Consider the following 20,166-nt stretch of genomic DNA (forward strand, 5'->3'; position numbering starts at 1 on the left):
CTTTTGGGAGTCTCTTTGGAATCCCATGACTATAAAACACTGAGAGTGGGTTCTATCTGTGCTTTGTCAGTCTCGTTACTTTATAGGTAGGCTTCATGTTGTGCAACCCAAGTGCTCCAGATTAATACAGAGAGACAGACAGATGAGCATAAGAATAGAGGGAATCTCGAAGGGGGAAGGGAGGATCCCAGTTAAAGGAGAGCAGGCAGATCAGCAGGATCCTCCCCCTTCACCCCCCATGAGCTTCCCAAAGACCATTCACAGGGCTCTAATGAGTACCACCATCCATTCATGTGACTTCTGGCTTGTTCCGTTTCCCCCCGAGTTTCGGGTGCTTCTGCTCATGTGCAGCTGGAGGCTGCATGCCCCATGCTTGAAGGGACTGGCCCTGGTGGGGTGCAGGACTTCTCAGTGGGGTGCACTCTGAGCATCTTATGCGGGACAAAATCCTATGCATTACAGCAACTTAGTGTCCCTGCTCTTACTGCCTAAATACCAGCAATGCCCCCCATCATTGTGACCATCAGGAGCCACCCCCAGGAGTTTCCCGAGGCTCCCTAGGGGGCACTGCCAGTGGTGAGAACCAGGGTAGGGGTGGCCTGCTCAGGGTCTCCCAGGGCAAGGCTGTCAATCCAACACCTCCTGCCCTCCCCTTGTCCGGATCCTTTTCAGCGGCTGGCACCTGCACTTGTCCCCAAGGCCCTTTCTCACCCATTCTGTCCTCTTCCTCTGCTCCTGCCCCTCACTCATCTCCAGGGCCCAAGGAAAAGCACTCGACATTTTTCAAGTCAGCAGTGTGACGGGGGTTGAGAAACATAGGGTTACAAGAACTTCAGAGAGTTTTCCCCTTAACTCTTAAAAATCTGTAGTTCCGGGAATCTGTTTCCTCTGTTTGGACGCTGCTTCTCAATCAGTGGCCCTCATCTGATCAAGTGAGTTCTCCTAAGGGTGTTCTGCGGCCGGCCTTGAGAACACAGAACACGATGGAAGCCTGACCGGGGTGATTAGCATTGGTGCAAGGCTGTCTGTCCCCTCTGTCCACCACCCCCTTCCCAGGCTGATGCTGCATCGATCTGAAATTCTTCCAAGTCACGCTGGTATTTATCTTGGCCCAAGCATCGCAATGCCTTTCGCACGGTGGGGTTCTGGGGGGTGTCCCGAGTGAAGCAGCGAGAAGGGATGAGTTTGTCACCACCAAGCTATTCGAATGGAGGAAATGGGGCAGAGTTCAAGGATTGCACATTTTTTTTTTATCTCCTCCCGGCGCATAGCCTGCTTGCAAGCCACTTGCTGTGAGTGGTGTGTACCTATGGCCATGACGTAGCTGAGGGATTAGCCTGGCTTTGTTGGGCCTGCTGAGAGGCTAACTCTGCTGGTTGGAGGTCCAGGCCGAGCCACTGCTGACCCTGGGCCTGGCGGATGGCCCTTCTGGGGCCACAAGGCCAGGCGAAACTGAGACGTGGCCATGGGCCTCTGTGGAGGGGGAGGGAGATTTATAAGGTCCCCCGGGACACTTCCAGAGCTGGCGTTTGGTTTCTGCATTTCCTGGCAGCCGGGTCTCGGCTCACCTGGTCCCAGTACTGAGGGACCTGAGCCCTGCAGGTAAGACCACTGCGTCTGCCACTTCATCCTGGCCTGGTCTCTGGCCCGTTCCCCCACTCCTTCTCTCCTCCGGGACTCTGGGAAAGTCAAGTGTAGCCCTTTCCGCAGACGCTCTGATGCCTCCAGTCGGTGTCAGCCAGCTGGTACAAGGTTTCAGAGCACCTCAGCTCGGCACAGCGGCTTGCGACCTCAGAGCTCAGCCCTGGGTGAGCCTGTTGGTGATTCGGCAGCCGGGGACCTCCAGCAGGCCCGGGAGGGCTCCGTGATCCTCACCCCGCTGCCCCGCAGTTCCCGGACGGGGCCCTCCGCCAGCAAGCACGGGAGCAGGCCTGCTGGAAAAGGAAGTTTGACTTAGTACCCAGCCCTTGGCCCAGGTCTTTGCTAAGGCTTTAACTCTGCCCAAGACATGACTGCTTCCTCCCCACACAAAAGGGCGTAGCATAGGCCTGTGTGGGTGGGAGTGGGCACAGGGCCATTCCTGCCCAGAGGAGATGCTTGGTGCATCCTGGTTAGCCCATTTTTTGATAAAGATATGTTGTCCCTGAATGCTGTTGGCTGCAGAGGAGCAGGTCCTCTTAGGCCACCAAATCAGTGGCATTGTTCTAGGAGGCCCTGAAGTGGGTGGGGTGTTAGAAGAGGAAGATGTCTGCATAGCAGTGTGAGGTGTGACCTCACCTACCAGACCTCAGAAACAAAGGTATCTCAACGGGCAGCCTCCGCATCCTGCTGAGAGGGTCTCTCTGGCTTTTTTACTTAGTCCTTTATTTTTTTGGCATGCCTTTCCAGAAGTCAGACCACACATCACCTTTTGCAGCTGCATTCCTTCTCTGTGCATGCGCTGTCAGTTCCGGGCATTTATTAAGATCTCGACTGTCAAGAGCTCAAAGCATTTGGCAAATATTCCCATTTGCCCCTTGAAGTAGGGGAAGAAAGACCGTAATCCGTTCTTCTAAATCAGAGATGGTGGGAAATGAGGTCTGGGCTTAGAGAGAGCGAATGAGCAAGGGGGCTGGCCCATGTGAGCGACTGCAGCGGGCCCCGCACCCACCAGTGCTGACAGGACTGACCCTGTCCGGGGGTGAAAGGAGATGGCGTGCCTGCTGGAGGTCAGGAGGGTGCTGTGGAGGAGGTAGGGGTCTAGTGGGCTTGGAAGGCTGGGGAGAAGGGGCGGGGGCAGCAGGAAAGAATGAGGAAATTTAGGACACCTGAACCAGGTGGACGCATTTGGGTGGAACAAAGGGCTTGAGTAGAGAGCATGAGAGATACTCGCGGAACGCAGGTAAGTGTTTACTTCAGTTGTGTTTCCTTCTCTAGACTAAACTCCTGTGGCAGGTCCTGCCTTTGCCCGAAGAGCCCCTGGGTGTGTAGTGCTCTGCAAACAGTCCTTAGGCTGGCCCTCCTGCTGCTCCACGCCGGTCCACTCGGCTCTGGCCCCCTCTTGACTCTGTCTCTTCCTCCTTGGGGTCACCAGGTGCAGGTCTTCCTGTTTTCTCATAAAGTTTTCGGGAAAAGCCTACAAAATGAGTTAAGATGTGGAAATAAACGTCTCTGGAGTCATGCCAGCAGGTACCCCAAACAAGTCAGGGTCCTCTTGGCATGCAGGTTCGGGAGACTCACTCCCGGCTCCGGAGAAGGATGGCTCTCTGCACTCCTCCTCTACGGAGGCCAGTTCACATCGTTATTGAAATAGACACAGGGGTGCCTGGGTGGCTTAGTCAGTTAAGCGTCTGCCTTCAGCTCAGGTCATGATCCCAGGGTACTGGGATCGAGCCCCGCATCGGACTCCTTGCTCAGCGGGGAGTCTGCTTCTCCCTCTCCCTCTCCCCCTGCTTGTGCTCGCTTGCTCACTCTCTCTCTCTCTCTGTCAAATGAATAAATCTTAAAAAAAAAAAAAATAGAAGAAACATTTTAACTCCTCTTCCCTCCCTTCTCCCCGAATGATGGTGCAGTCAGACATTTATGATGGAGTTCAGTGTGAATGGTTTGCCAAGACTGGGAAGGATTACTTCTCACAGGAAGGATCTGTTGCAGACACTGTAAGAGAAGGAACTTTTAGTCCTTTTCTAGGTGTGTGGCACCTGGGGTGGAGTCTGCCGTGTAGTGGTGCTCAGCAAGTACTTCTTGAATGAATGAATGCATGCATGCAGGCCAGGTTTCAAGAGTTGTTCATCTCCACTGAAATCAGAATGAGAACCAAGACTTAGAGCTGTGTGTCTGGAGGGTATACCATAGAAATGAGGAAGGAATTCTGAGGATCAGCTGGTTTTCCCATTCCCCATCCACACACCCTCAACACTCACCCCTCCACTCTGTTTTCAGGTTAGTGACCTGTTAGAAAAACTGAATCCAATATACATGGGTCAAAGACCTAACTAGGTGTGAGGCATGGTGCCTGGCATGGGGGTAGAGATGAGCAGCGCATCATCTGGCCGCACCAGAGGGAGACAGAGAAGATGGGAAAACTTCCAAACTACAAGGCAGAATCAGATAAGGTCTGCTCTGAAGAAGAAATGATTATTTCTGACATTTGGGTGGGGCTTTGAGAGGCAAATCTGACTTCATGGGTGGAGGAAGAGGAAGGGGCGTGCCAACCTGAGAGATCAGCAGAATATTTGCAGCAACTCTCGGTGGTAGCTCCATGTGTTGCGTGTTTATTATGTGCCACTCTGTGTACCCCACGTTTTCCATGGGTCCCCTCCCCCCCATTTAATCTTCATCACAACCCTGTGCAGAAAAGAAGTATCTTTTTTTTATTTTTAGATTTTTTAACTTATTTATTTGACAGAGACACAGCGAGGGAGGGAACACAAGCAGAGGGAGTGGGAGAGGGAGAAGCAGGCTCCCCGTGGAGCAGGAAGCCTGATGCGGGGCTCGATCCCAGGACCCCAGGATCATGACCTGAGCCGAAGGCAGACGTTTAACAACTGAGCCACTCAGGCGCCCCAGGAAAGAGATATCTTTAGCTCTTTTTACAGCAAAGAAAACTAAGGCTCAGGCAATTAAATATCACAAAGCCACAAGGACTGGAGTCTGGACCCTGGTAGCGTGAGCCCACAGCTCTGAGCCAAGTGAGGGCAGGTTGTGCGCAGGGCAGAGGGAACCATGACAGGCAGCTGGAGTCAATGGGTCCAAAGGGAGTAGCAGGTGGAAATAGGGTTTGGGACCAGGTTCTGCACCTTACATCTCTACTCGGGACTTCAGGCTGGGTTCTTTGAGCTGGAAGCCTGTGGGGGAGTTTAGAGGAAAGAAGTGCTATGGTCCAGCAGGTGTTTCAGGAAACTCACTCTGGCAGCAGGAGCAAAGGTAAAAATGCTGTTGGCAGGCAAACCAGTCAGGCAACTATTGTGATAGCCCAGGAGAGATGATGAGGCCTGAATTGGGGCATTAGCAGTAGGGATGCGGAGGGGGGCGGTGCGCAGGATGAGATAGACAGTGCAGAGGCAGACTGTGGAGGAGGCCTGGGCTTGGATATGGGGTAAAGGGGAGGGAGGGGTAGACGATGGCTGTCAGGTCCTCAGCCCCGCCTAGAAGCCAGGAGGAGGTGGAATAGGTCAGGGATGAGATGAGTTTATTTTTGGACACATGGTTTGAGGTACAGGCTTCTGGGGAGTGGTCAGGGTGCTAGAGGCTATAGGAAGCAGGGGAAGTGTCTGTGAAAACATGTGATCAGTATGGCGCCTTTGGCAGCCCATCGTTTTCTGCCTGTGCTTTCATATGGAAAATTCTATTTTTCTCTGACTTTGTGCATACCATTTTATTGCATTTAATCCTTGCAGAAGCCGTGTGAGGAGTTGTCCTCCTTATTTATGAATGAGGATGCCGAGGCTCAGCGAGGTCAGATAACACACCCAAGGTCTCACAGATAAGGACGGCCGGGCTCGGATTTGAACCCGGTTCTGAGGGCAAGGCTCCTCTCTGCTCTGCCATCACAGAGCCTGAATCAGAATTAGAAAGTGGTAGACCTTGCATTCGAGACCCCCATCTGCTCATCTCTTCCTCCCTGATCCTGAAGGTTCCTCCTGAATACTTTGGCTTTTTCCCATCTGCAGATATATTGAGATGGATATGGAAAATACCTATGAACATGCAGGTAACACTGGCTTATTTTCCATGTCATAATCATGAGGTGTTGCCTTAGACTCATCAAGGTGGACTTTACCACTTACAGCCACCCCAGGGGTCATTAGGAGGGGCAGCTGAGAGTCCCAAGCTCACTGACCCAAGTGCATTCCCTCGTGGATTGTGAGCTTGGAGTATATTATCAAGACTGTGTTGAAAATGTAGAGATAGAAGGCGCTTGTTTAGGATTAGATTGAGGGTCTCACCCATCTTCTGATATTTGATGTAAATGCCATGCTAAATTGAAGGACAGAATTACCATAAACCAAGCTCGCTCACTGAGACGGGCACACAAAGGCTTTACTTTGTCTGAGCCTTCTTCAAGGCAGGGATCCACCTACAGAGTGTTGGAGTGAAGCCATTGTGTCCCCCCCCCCCCCCCCACTTCCCTGGCTGGATGGTTGAGGAAGATAGCCCTGAATCTTCATAGATGCCTGGAATTTATGGACTGGCCGACATTCTGGGCCAACTCTGTCATTAAAGATAAGGAGCCTAAGATTGAGAGAGGTGAAGTGACTTGCTAAGGTTGACACGATTCGTAGCTGACCCTGGTCTCTGGGCTCCCTGTTGGCCTGTGTTCCTCACGTCACAATACGTACCTGGCTTCTCTGCAGGAGAGAGGAGGAGGCGGCGGTCTTTTCTAGCATGTCTGTGTTCTTTGTACTTGGCAGGAGCAGCAGAAGCAAAGTGGGGCCAACTGGACCTTGTGACAGGAGCTTGCAATATCTGTCACTTACAAGCTAGGTGACCTTGGGCAGGTTACCTAATCTCCTGTACCTCTACTTTCTTACCTCCAAAATGGGAGCACGACAGTATCTACTTCCTAGGACTTGCTTTGACTCTCGAGGGAGACTCTGCAGGGCACGTAGTAAACACTCGAGCAAATGTTGTGGCTCTTACCCGTATTAACGCTGTCAGCCGCAGTGGTAACCATCCTCTGACTGAATCATGTGAGGAGGGAGCTCGGGAGACCAATCAGCCTCCAGTGGTTTTCCCTCCACCACCTGCCACTGGCATAGAAACGTCTTCCTGCTTCACTTGTCCCATGTCACGGCTGTGTTGGGGCAAAGGGGTTGGGACCTTCGCCTGTGTGGGTTTGTAACTAAAAGCTGCCCCCTCCCTGCATAGTTGGTTTCTTTGCTGTGCATCACGACGTGCCACCTGCCACACAACACTAACTCTTTCAAATAACTTCTCTGTAAGTCTCTCTCCTTGGGTAGCAGGGTCCAACCTGTGTTTTAAAAGCAGTGTGGAGATGCTGGGATGGTGGAAGAAAGAGCCCTCTGTCCCATAAGCCCGTCTGCCCAGGGTGATTCATTCCCGTGTCACATATTTCTAAACTCTCCCTGCTATCCCCAGAGTATTCCTAATCCTGTCTGGCCAGTTCTTCTACAGATTCCTCTGCAGCTTTGCCTGACATCCTCTGAAGCAAGTGTCACTGATGTCTCTATAAGCAGGGGCAAATGTGAATTGTCACCTCTTCTTGGAGAGAAACCATAGACTCTCTGAGGGCCATCCTCCCTACACCAGGGCGTGGGGGATGCATGTGGCTGCTTTCAACCATGACACTTACGGGTATTCTCGCCAGGGGCAAGCTCCTTGTCTCCCGGTCCTACCAGACTTCCTCCTTGTCCCTACCTGCAGTGTGTTTGTTTTCTTTTTCTTTCTTCCTAACCAGTTCTTACCCTGAAACCAGCCAGCATTGTCCCGTGGATCAAAACCTCTTGCATTTAAAAATACTGATAAAGGGGGCGCCTGGGTGGCTCAGTCGTTAAGCATCTACCTTCGGCTCAGGTCATGATCCTAGGGCCCTGGGATCAAGCCCCGCATCAGGCTCCCTGCTAGGCAGGAAGCCTGCTTCTCCCTCTCCCACTCCCCCTGCTTGCATTCCCTCTCTTGCTGTGTCTCTGTCAAATAAATAAATAAAATCTTTTCAAATATTGATAAAGTCCTACAGTATTAGTTTTTGCTATGCACTTAAAATCCTTCCATGCTTGCAGGTAAACCGTAAATGTTGGGATGCAGCTCATAAGGGAAGAGGCCTTAGAAGCCATACCAGCAGGCCCTGGGTCCTATGTGACCCGCTCACACGCATTTTTGTGCCCACACGATTGCCCCGTGCGTGTCCCTGTAGACCACAGGCCAAACTGCAGGATTCTCCCTCTCTAGGTACCACCCACCACTTCCTGAGATCCTGGCTGTGTCCCATATAACCTTCCAGCCCTGAGTACAGTGGGGGGGGGGATCCTGGCTGCTCCCCCCACAGCACCACACTCTCTTTTGCCCCTCTCTCCTGCCTGCATTGTTTCTTTACCCATGGGTCTTTTTTCAGCATCTCCTTTAAATCCATGGTATTCTTCAACCAGAAGGATCTACACACCCTCTCGCCATCCCCCCCACATCTCCCTGACGCCACAACCTACCCTTTACCCTTTCACTCAGGCAGCCTGGCTTAAAGTGGATGAGATGTGCAACTCTTGATTTCTGGGGGCAACAACTGATCCAAACTGGACTGGGTCAGAGCCGGGAAGCAAACACTGGCTGTCGCAGATGCCAGAGCAGGGCAAGGTCAACTGTGCTGGGGTTCCCAGGGGCCTGAGGATGCTTCTCCCAGATCTGGACACTAGAGCTGAGTGTCCACAGAGGAGGTGGTCGCGAGGCTGATGGGTGGGAGAGGATAGAGGGTGTCCCAGTCCCATGCGTGAGTGAGGGGCTGCACTCAGGGACTGGGGTGTGTGCTCTGTGGCCCAGGGGAGCTAGGGGTCCAGCACCTCTCAACAGCAGGTACCATTTGCATATCAGTGGATGGGTTTCATGGTGACTTCGGTCTATGAACTCACCAGATAAATAGGTTAGCCTCTTTTTTGACATTCTTCCTGTTGGAAACTTTAAGTACAGCTAAATTGTAAGCACTGCAACCCTTGTCCCCCTTGAGGGCAGGCCTGGGTTTCCACTTCTCTGGGTGGAGGATCAGCTTTCATAGGTCCTGCCCCCACTTCCCCTTTTTTCATTTTTGAACTCCATGATCCAGGGATTCCCCTCTTCGGAGCTATTTAAGCAGAAAGGTGCTGGCAAGAGCAGCCCCGAAGGACTCGTGCCCCAGAGGGAGGCTGCTGGGGGGGCCCGTGGCAGGCGAGGGGAACGTGTGGCTGTGGCCTCCAAGCCCCCATCTGAACTGTGTGTGGTCTTCCTGGGGCCGCTGCATGCGGCAGCTGTACTGTCCCCACACAAGTGCCCCAGGGAAGGATTCCCTGTGTTTCGGATGAGCCTCAGAGCCTACCAGGACCAGGGGTTTCTGGAAGGCCTTCACACAGCCTGGTTTTTCCGAGCACCTGGCCTTACTCAGATGAGGCAGCCTCGGGTCTGGATGGCTCACACCCTTGCCCCTCAGTAGACCTGGCTCCTAGTGGGGGAAATTGGAGCAACGGCTGCCTCCAGAACAGAGGGCTCAAGCTTTGCTGCTGGGCCTGCTGAATCTGTTGTTCAGACTCACTTGGGGGGTGCAGCTGGGGAGACACACCTGCCAGTGTTTCCTGACAGACTATGGTTAGAGGACCGAGAGTGGTGTGATGATGTAACGCTGTCCTGGACGTGGACTTCAGACAGCCTTGAGCTTGAACTTGTCTGCAGGAGCTTGGACAAATTCTTCACCTCTGTAAGCCTCCATTTCCTTGCCTGTGAAACCACGTGTTTCCAGAGCCTGGACCAGAAGGCAGGGAGGCTGGGAGGTGCCACATCATGGGTAATCACAATTGACTAACACATAAAACCTGAGTGCTGGACCTGGAACTGGTACCTGTCGCGTAAGGGGCAGCCCCACCTGGTGGGGGGGCAGTGAAAAAGGTCTGACCCCCGTCTTTTGGTCTGAGACCCCCCCGGAAAGCAGAGGCCTCACCTCTCATCAACAGAAGTTGTGCCTGAACCAAGATTGCAGAGAGAAGCTCAGGGCATTAAGTTGTTTACCATGGGATTTTGCGGGTATAGAAAGGAACTGTTCTTCTCCATATTGCTCAAAAAACCCAGTGACTTTCATCTGTGGAACACGGTGATTTTGCAAACTCCGATGAGTTCCCAGAATGCCTTTGTGAGCTTGGCAGTGGATAGCTTTATGGGTGAGGAAGAGAGCGGGCAAAGTAACCTGCCCCACAGCTTGAGGGGGGGGGGGTTGGCCTCCCCACAGACTCCGGAGAGTTGGTGTCCATCTCTGCTTGGTCCTGGCTACAGTTGGACGGTATTTGCTTTCTTGTCTTGGCTTTGCTCAAGCAGCGGTTGATACGGAGACCAGAAACTACCAGCTCTGCTTTCGCTGACTGACAGGATATGGGGCCCAGGAGGGAGGTGGCAAGATAAGTCATTGGTTTGGGGACAGTTTGTGACAGGCCAAAAGCGCTTCCTCAGAGTTTTACAAGGAATCCCCGTGTTCTTTGTGTTACTACCGGTCACTGGCTGACTGTCCCAGAGTGCTTCGGGGCGGCGCCGGCAGAGCCCGATCGTGCCGGGTCCCCATCTGGCAGTGTGGACCTGGCCTTGGCAGGAGTGCCTCACGTGGATGCTGGCGTGCAGGTCCCAGACTTGGCTGTTTAAATACGTCCAGAGGAACCATAAGAGCCGAGCTTCCAAAATGAGCAGCAAGAAGGAATTGCATGGAGGAAGGCGTTTGATTTTACCCACTTTCTCTCTCGCTCTGCCCCTACTCTAGCCCCAGTAGCTGGTTCTTGTGTAGGGGTATTGGGGAAATCCATGCCAGACCTCCAGGAAAAGCAGGCTGCCATTTTTGTGATGTTTCTTATTTCAAAGGCCGAAAGGAAAGCCCTGAGCATGATTGCTTTCCCTGTGCCAAATACGTTTCTCCCCTAAGATTCAAGGCCTTCTGTGTCTACACCCTGAGTGGAAAGGGGAAAGGAGCCCTCACAACCTGCATGCGAGAGTGTGTGCTAGTCCCTTGCAGTTGAGCGGAACCAGCACACAACTCTGCTTGTCTTCTGTGCTGACTTGATTCAGCTGTCTTCTGGGCTAACCCATAGGTGGCCCGGCCTATACACGGCCACTGGGGTATCTTTCTGCATTTCAGTTTTAGGAAGTCATTCTAATTTAGTGCATGCTGATTGCATAACTCCCAAGAGGTTCCTTCTTTATTGGAACTTTGCTGTTGTTTCCAGAAACCTCCGGTACCGTAATGGGAGGGCGCAGAAAGTCATCTGCTGCCGGCAGGGGCATCTTCGTGGACGTGCAACCTGTGTCATCTCCCCAAGTCCCCATGCTCACAGGGGCCCCAAGGTTGGGGTTTAATGCTGTGCAGTTGCAGTCTTGAAATCCTTAATAGTTTTACCTTTGAATTTATATTTCGTAAGTGAAGTCCAGTAGGACAGTGGAGTGTGTCCTAGGGACTTGGAGCTTCAGCTCCCATGATCCTACTTACTGCCACCTCCCTGCCTCCCCTGCGTGGGTTCTCAGCCCTGCACACTCTGCCCCTGGCAGGGCCCGGACACAAAAGTTGGTGTTAGGTGTGTGCACCCCCTGGCCTTTTGGAACAGGGCATGGTGGCAGTTGTCCCCATCCTGAGCTGGCAGCTCCATGGCCTGTTCAGTGGGTCACTAGACAGGGGCAAGGCTCCCCGCTACCCCTGATCCAGGTACCTGATGCATCCAGACACAGATGTTGTAGTACTCTTGGGGGTCAACTGTCTGCCGTGGTTGGAGTCCCTGGGAAGAAGAAAGACCTGTCCAGATGGCCCTGCCTGGCCTGGTCACAGCACATCGTCCAGCTGCTGGTGGGAAGGGAAGCCAGCTGTGGGTGGTCGCCTGTGCACGTGCGCACTCGTCCCTGGGGCCCCCGGGCGCCTGTGAGGTGCGATGCTCGGCCTGCAAGAATCCTCACAGCTCAGAGACAGAGAGATGGCATAAGCAGCGGAACAGCCATCGTGACACGCACAACAGCATGAATGTGCTTAATGCCACTGAACTGTACACTTAAAAATGGTGACAGTAGTAAATCTTATGTGTGTTTCATTACAATAAAAAAAATTATACCGTATTTAAAAAACAAAAACAAAAAACACCAGAACAAGTAGAAAGAGACCATGGAAGGAAGGAAAAAGCTTTATATTGAGTACCTTTAATGGCACTTTTTTTTGCTGCTTTTTGAATAGGGGCCCCACATTTTCCTTTTGCACTGAGCCCCAAGTTATATGGCCAGGTCTGCCTTTTGGCCACTCTGTAAAACTGTCTGGTCTTTCCCTTTCAAGGGGCCTGCCCTCAAGTCTTGAAAGCGGTTTGCCGAGCAGACTCTTACCTTTCCTCTCTTCTCCCCACACAGGTCTCCTGTTGGCTGTGTGCCAGGCCCTGGAGAACAGCACGTCCGCCCTGAGTGGTGAGTCCCGTCCCCTGTCCCCTCCGTGAGGGATGAGTAGGGGACCGGAGCAGACCTCGGCTGCTGGGTGGAGCCTGCCCTCTAAGCTTCCTGCGGAGCTCCTGCCCTTTCTGCTCATGCAGGGCTGTCCCCTGCATCCCAGGGGCCCGGTTGCACTCCTGAGGGGTCTTCGTTGCAGGAGCAGGGGGGCTGTTCCCCCTCCCCTAAAGGCTTGCCATCTCCCAGCTCTGTTCAGACAGTCCATGTGGGCAAGGGTGCTGGAGAGCTCGGGAACAGCCCCAGTCTTCCAGCTCACGTAATCATGCATCTAAAGAGGAGCCCAGATTCCTGAACCCTTTGTCTGCTTCTGCCTGGTGATCTTTGTTTCGTTATTTTATGCATTGTCTTTTGACATTTCTAGTAATATTTCCCTTATTTCAAAGATCCTAGATCAACATATTGGGAGATTTGGGCAATGTAGAAGGCAAACGTCTCCTGGTCAGAGTACTGCAGAAGCATCCGCTGTTGCATTGCTTTTAGCCTTTGTCTGGGTGCACTCATATTTTTATACAGTTAGTCGTGGTGAGGAAACGATTTTGATTCCTGCTTTTTAAACTCAAGTTTTCAAGTTGTGCATTTCTCCATGTTACTGGAAAGTCTTGAAATTTTTCCTTTTAAAATATCATGTTCAGGGCGCCCGGATAGTGCAGTCAGTTAAGCATCCAACTCTTGGTTTTGGCTCAGGTCATGATCTCAGGGTTGTGAGATCGAGCCCCACTTCGGGCTCCACGCTCAGCAAGGAGTCTGCTTGAGATTCGCTCCCTCTCTCTCCCTCTGCCCTTCCCCCCCCCCCACACACACACTTGGGTGTGCTTGCTCGTGCTCTCTCTCTCTCTCTCCCTCCCTCAAATAAATAAATAAATCTTTTTAAAAAGGTCATGATGTTCCACTAAAATGGACATGTATGATTCAATTAAGCATTCTCTTTTGTATATTTATGTTGCCTCCAGTTTAAATTATGATGCTCCCTCTTCATGCCTAGAAGCTTTTCCCTTTCAGATTCTTTCCTCAGGGTATGTCTCTGGGAACACGAATAAATATATTTATGACCCTTGTAACAAATTGCCAGATAGCTACGCCAGCCGTGCCCGAGTCTGCCAGTTTCACTATTCCCTTGTTGACGGGGAGTATGTTCCCATCTGTTACTATGGCAGACCCCGCTGTATCCCTCTAGTTAGGAAGGTGTGTATGGCAGGGAGGGGGGTGGTTCCTATGTATTCATAAATCCTCTAACCAACTGCACAGTGTCCCTGGTACTTTGCTCTTCTCCTCTTCCACACCTTTCCCTCCAAACACACTGGAGGGGATGCTGCCATCCCCACTGGGTACCACTGCTTCTGTGGCCCCACACTTTCCGCCTTGGAGCACTTATCCTTGCTGCAGTTGGACCCTTAAAGTGTGCAAGCTACTTGGTGGCCCATGATGCCACAGAAGGAAATGCCTTACTTCCTCTGTGTTACGCTTGGCATAGGGGTGTGTCTATCCCAGAGCAGTGCTTCTGAGGTCCAGGGTCTACCAGAATTTCCACTTTTTAATTACCTCCCCTGTCACAAAGGGCTCAGATGTGAATATATTGGGGGTAAAGTGGGGGCATGTGGTTTGTTCCACCACGCAGGTCTCAGAATTGTCCTGTCTCCCTTCCTAGGATGCATTTACCCCCAGGTGCATCCTTAGCCCCTCCTGGTCCTCACTGCCGGACCCAGTAGGCGAGGAGCCAGGTCCTCTACTGAGTCACTTGCAGGTGGTAAGTTGCAGTGATGGCAGATGCTGATCCTACCATCCAGTGATGGCAGATGCTGATGCAGCCAGGTGCTCCTGGTCATTTTACCCTCCTCCCGACCTCCATCCATTCGTACAGACAAGAGAGGCCTGTCCTACCTGAGCCTATTTCATCATGTGTGGCTCCTGCCAGGGCCCTTTGGGGTTTCCCAGGCAAACATGGGAAGACCTGCTATATTCGTCCCAAAATGACTGTCCTTGCTTCACAGGTGCCCAGCTTCTGTCGCACCCTTCTGGACTTGCTTCTATGAGGATGTCTCTGACATCAGCAAGTACCTGAAGTTTATCCTTCCTCTTTATGATCTGTCTTCACAGAACTTGTCACGCCCTACTGTGTTGCACATTACCCTGTAACGGGCTGCGGGCCGCTCTGTGGCCCAGTGTGGTAGGTGAGAGCGCGGGCAGTGCCACGACTTCCAGCATCGGGGGGGCCTCGAGATCTCCGAGCTGATGGGACGTCTGTGGAGAAGGGAAGTGGGCTGCCTGTCTGGCCTCTGCATTGCTGTTTGATAGGTCACTTAGCTGTGGGACTTGATGGAATAGCTCTTTCCATTTTTACTTACCCTCCAGCCTGCCCCGTTGGACCCAGACAGGAGTCCAGAGAGGGCTGCCCAGGGACCCAAGTCCACATGGCAGCAATGGCGTCAGAGCCGCCTCTCCAAGGGCCAGGGCTTTGCCACTGAATCAGGCTGGTTTGCTTAACTTCCTCTTCCTTTAGGGTGACCTTCCTTCTTCTCGAAGACTCCTCGGGCCCTGGGAGGCCTTGACCACCCCCACTCCGTCCCTGCCAGACATAACTGAAATCCCATCGTGGGTGTAGTGCAAGCCAGCCACACTCACCACCCCCAGCACTGGATTGCGTATTGAACTCCTGCCTGACTCAATAAGTAAAAGTACTGGTGACTGTGTACTAGTGGAAATCTTTATACACAGAAGAGAAATAATAGTGAAATCAATCCCCACACACCCGTCACCCAGCTTCAGCAGTTCGCAGCATGTGCCATTTTTCTTTCCTCTATTCTCATACCATTTTGATTTTCTCCCTTGGCTGGGATAATTTAAAGCAAAGTCCATTTCACTTGTGAATGTTACTTAGAGGTCACAGGTAAGGATTTTTTCTTTTTATGTTCAGCTAGCCACTGCATAGTACATAATTAGTCCTTGATGCAGTGTTCAATGATTCATTATTAAGTACAACACCCTGTGCTCATCACAGCACGTGCCCTCCTCAATACCCATCACCCTGTTAACCTCCCCCCCCCCCCACCTCCCCTCTGAAACGCCCGGATTGTTTCTCAGGGTCCATAGTCTTTCATGGTCATCTCCCTCTCTGATTTCTACCCCTTTGGATTTCCCTCCCTTTCCCTATGGTCCTCTCTGCTATTGCTTATGTTCCACATATAAGTGAAACCATATGATAATTGTCTTTCTCTCCTTGACTTCACTTAACATAATCCCCTCCAGTTCCATCCATGTCGATGCAAATGGTGGATATTCACCTTTTGTGATGGCTGAATAATATTCCATTGTGTATATGTACCACGCCTTCTTTATCCATTCATCTGTTGAAGGGCATCTCGGCTCCTTCCCTACAACCCAGCAATTGCACTACTGGGTATTTATCCCAAAGATACAGACGTAGTGAAAAGAAGGGGCACATGCACCCCAATGTTCATAGCAGCAATGTCCACAATAGCCAAACTGTGGAAGGAGCTGAGATGCCCTTCAACAGGTAAGAACTTCAAAAAAAACAAAACCATAGTCCCATTTCACCAACAAAAGCAACAATAATCCCTTCTTGTTAGATCCTTAAATTTGGAGGGCAGATGAAGCTGCATTCAGTGTTTTGTTGTACTCACTTAATTTGCATTTCCTTTAGTGTTTTCATCTTTTGCTTTCTACTTATATTTCCTTTTGTGTGAACACTGTTTTTGTTAAGTGCGCTCCCTTGTGGACGGGGTGACTGACTGGCACACCTGAGTCCCTCGTAACCCCTTATGCTCTGGCTGTGGGTGGGCTCCCTTACTAAATCCCAGAACTATCCATTTAGGTGTAAAGATGGGCTGTTGGAGAACAGAAGCTATCCAAGGCTTTACCCATGACGTGAATATGCAAGTCTCTTCACTCTAAGGGTTGACAGGAATGAGAAACAGTAATGGATATAAGAAGGTTTTGATACATGCTTTTTTTTTTTTTAAGATTTTATTTATTTATTTGACAGAGAGAGACACAGCGAGAGAGGGAACACAAGCAGGGGGAGTGGGAGAGGGAGAAGCAGGCTTCCCGCTGAGCAGGGAGCCCGATGCGGGGCTCGATCCCAGGACCCTGGGACCATGACCTCAGCCGAAGGCAGATGCTCAACACCTGAGCCACCAGGCGCCCTGGTTTTGAAACATTCTCATTGCTGGTACTGGGGCACAGGCACACTTGGGATTCAGCTCTAATGTTTTGATGGAGCAGCATGGAGAGAAAATTGCAAACTCTGTGTGCCAGTCAACGGTGGCACATGAACTTGAGGGAACATGGGGCTGACCCCATGTGGCTTTCTTGTGCTTTTGGAAAAAAAAGTTCCATGATCTTATTTCTTGAAAGTTGCCCTTGGCCTTTCTTATTGAGGTTTCATTGTTTTCTTCCAATCTTCCTCTCTCTTGGAGCCCCAAATGTGAAGGGTCAATTATGCCAGAGGCATAGGAAACTGGCATTATTGTTGTCAGTAAATGCTTTTCAGACATCCACTTTGAGTGGGACACTGGAGAAATACATGCCTCAGGCTGAAGGTCAGGAATCTGGGGATTGGGCCCAGCTGGTCTGTTTCTGCCGAGCCCCTGGGCAAGTTGTCCATCTGTCTCCCGTTTGGATCTGAGTTTCCTCATCTGTTGGACTCGAATCAGGAATAGCCTATAAGGTTTTTCACATGACCACTCTGATAAATTGGTAGAGATTGCTTGGAAGGCTTTGTTGAGAAGGATTATAAGGCTGCCTTCAGGCTCTTGGGAAATATGGCCATGATCCATGAGTGTTGCCTGCCATGGACCCTAGGTAGGGAAGCAATAGTGTGACTGCCATGTATTTCATTCTCTTGGAATCAGATACCCTTTTACACTTAGGTTCTAAAATTCTAGTTGCTGGGACTATACAAACAAGCAGTCCTCCTCCATCCTTGTGCTCAGAGAGCCCACCACACAGGTGAAAAGATAGCATGGGAACTTCTAATGCGAGCCTCATGATGACCTAAAGCCACCTCGGCCTACTACTTAGTGGATGATTTAGGAAATAATTGCTGTGGGAGTCAAGTCAATAGTCTGGGGGTTAAGACAGAAAATTTTTATCTGCTTGGTTGTTAATTTGTAAAGCACGCAGAGAAACCTAGCTGGAGGCAGAAGGAGGGTGGCAGCACCTACAGCTTAGAACATCTGTCACACCCTCCCAAGGAAGGAGTTATGACCTATCTTCAAAAGGCACCTTTTAATGTCCCTTCAAAGGGACAGAACGCAGCCGGTTAAGTTGTTGGGTGGCTCCTTGCTTAACCCTCTGAAATGTTATGCATTTCCCAGGCCGCCCATCTGGTTCTCATGTTTTCATGAGACTCACTGTAATGGCCGAGGGGTGTGGTGAGGCCCTTGCTCAGACACCTGGCTGCGGGCTCTGGGCTTCCCTCTGCCGTCTGCCTGGCTCGATTTGCACGCCTCTTGAAACCTCTGATCTCCTTCCTCTAGTCTGTGTCTACCACCACCCAGCTGGAATCGGGGAGTGTTTGAAGGCTTGCTTCAGGGAGGGTCTGGGAGACTTTTCCGAGGCGGTGGTGAAAGAACGTGGCGAAGATGTTATGCGGTGATGGTATTCATGGGGAAGGTCACCATGCTGACCGGCCTGGGGAGATGGTGGTCAGATTTGGGTGAGGACATTGGGCTTAACTATGTAGAGAGGGTGAGCTCTGGCTGGGGGTGCACAGAGGGAGGGAAATCAGATCGTAGGGAAAAGTCTTTGAAGGCATTACTTGTGTGGGAAACAGGTAGAACGTGGGTCAGCCAGCAAGCAAGAGATCTGTTTATTGCTCATCTCACCTAACAAAAGCTTTTCAGAACTGCAAACTGCTTCCCCATTCCATTGTCTAGTGTTTTCCCACGTGGAGCTGAAGTCATTCTAAAATTAGAAGGCTCACGTGTTCTACGCAGGTACATGGTTCACTGTTCCAAATATGTGTCTGTAGCACAAGAGATGTGGGAATGCCTGGGTACAGGAGAAAAGTACATACACCTGTGTGTGCTGGGACTTCCTTGTTTCAGAGACTATTTGGAGGAATGTAGGACCTCACGAGAGAATGAGGGATTCTTTGCTTTCCTCTCTAGGATTTATCCTTGTTGTCCAATTCCTCGTTTCACCTTTTACTTTTTGCAAAAGAAACTATGCTGGATGAGAGAGAAGTTTGCTCAGAGTAGCAGACTGACCATAGGATGTGGAATCCATGATTATAATTCTGACTCACTAGCTATCTGACCTTAGTAGAGCTCTTCAACACCCCTGAACCTCAGTTCCCCATCAATAAAATTAAGGTGTGGGATTAGGCAGTATCTTTTCAAACCATGAGTCACAAAATCACTTCAGTGGGTCAGAGCCAACATTTTTTTAAAAATGAGATTGGATAGCTTAGAACAGAGAATTTCAGAGTACATTATATGAAGGAAGATCAAGGAATGATTCATGATATTCTTGTTTTAATTATGAACGGACTCCTATCGACTGGCATTCTGCATCATTTATGTGTATAAACTGTACCTGTATTGCACCCTTTATAATTTCCAGGTCTGATTTCTTTAGTGTAAGAACTTAGACACTAAAGTGCCATAAATCTTTCTAGACCTATACATTCCCCCCTCCACATAAACCTAATTTTTCATAGTTGTCTTGTTCATCTCTAATTTAAAGCAGTTCTTTTAATCTATTCACCTTCAACGAGTCTTTCCAAAACACTCAACTTATAATAGAAACAACAGCTTAGGCACAGATATTTCATTAGTTTATGTAATATGTAATTACGTTACATAAATACATAAATGAGCACAACTAACATAAACAGGTTTGGGAACAAAACACAAATGTCCTCCTGGTAAATAGCTTAACTGGTAAAAACAGAAATGGGCTGGTAAGCCAGACTAGCCAACTTACTAAGTTTTTGCATGCTGAGGGCACTGGTCTTGATGTTTCTAAGAGAGGATGGCACTGAGTAAATCAGGAGCTTGGTTTAGGTTGTGAGCCCAGTTAAGAGACCATCTGCCATCTTGGAAAGAAGCAAGGCAAGTGACACAACTTGTGGATTTTTAACAAATCAAGGCCAGTAGAAGCCTTACTGTTCTCCCACTTTTTAGTTTTGGACATTTATTTAGCACACATTTATTAAGTACTACCTCCTCCCAGGTACCCTGGGGTTACACATGAGAATTAAAGAAGCCCCTGCCATCAGAAGGCATAGGGTCAGGCAGATAATGTGGATGCTCCTTACATCTCAAAGTAAAGCATAAACATAGATAAAGCTGTGATCTATCAAGATGGATTTCTTTGAAGAGAACACCTGCTTTTACTATATTCAGACTTCCAACCTACACTTTTTATTCTTTGTTGAATTGGGTCTTGCTCTTTTTTTTTTTTTTTCCTGCATCTACTGTGAGGATGAAGACCATTGCCAGCCATCACTCCACAGAAAACCATCAACATCTCTCTGAAGCGTCCCATTGTTATTGTGAAGGGCCCCAGAGGAGCCTGCAGAGGGACTTTGGTCACATCAGTGTAGAACTCAGTCTCCTTGGAGGGAAAAAGAAGAGGCTCCGGGTCAACTAACAGTGGGGAAATAGGAACAGGCTACAGTCCACACTATCTGTAGTCACATACAGAACAGGATCAAGGGCGTTACACTGGGCGGCCATTGCAGGATGAGGGCTGTGTATGCTTACTTCCCCACCAGTGTCATTATTCAGGAGAATGCTTCTCTTGTAGAAATCCAACATTTCTTGGGTGAAAAATACATCCACGGGGTTTAGACGGGGCCAAGAGTAGCTGGCTCGTTTAGTATCTCAAGCCTGGAAAGATGAGTTCATTCTTGAAGGAAACAACATTGAACTTGTATCAAATTCACCGTTTTGATTCAGCAAGCCACAACAGTTAAAAACAAAGATAGCAGAAAATTTTTGGATGGTATCTGTGTTTCTGAAAAAGGAACAGTTCAGCAGGCCGATGAACAAGATCTAGGTTGTCCAGCTACAG

At 50.3% G+C, this 20,166-nt stretch overlaps 1 protein-coding gene across 4 annotated transcripts in view; it reads left to right on the forward strand.

Annotated features, from left to right (window-relative positions):
* Nucleotides 1-20,166, forward strand: part of TGFA (transforming growth factor alpha) — a 130,982-nt gene that overhangs the window by 25,167 nt on the left and 85,649 nt on the right. For all 4 annotated transcript variants that reach the window (XR_013441744.1, XR_013441743.1, XM_078056430.1 and 1 more), the window contains exon 2: nucleotides 12,037-12,090. Coding sequence is in view for 2 of the 4 variants with exons in the window: in XM_078056430.1 (XP_077912556.1) it covers nucleotides 12,037-12,090 (54 nt within the window). In the remaining 2 variants the exon portion in view is untranslated. The remainder of the gene's footprint in view (nucleotides 1-12,036; nucleotides 12,091-20,166) is intronic.

The sequence above is a fragment of the Halichoerus grypus genome, chromosome 10, assembly GCF_964656455.1.
Source record: "Halichoerus grypus chromosome 10, mHalGry1.hap1.1, whole genome shotgun sequence".
Lineage (NCBI taxonomy): Eukaryota > Metazoa > Chordata > Mammalia > Carnivora > Phocidae > Halichoerus > Halichoerus grypus.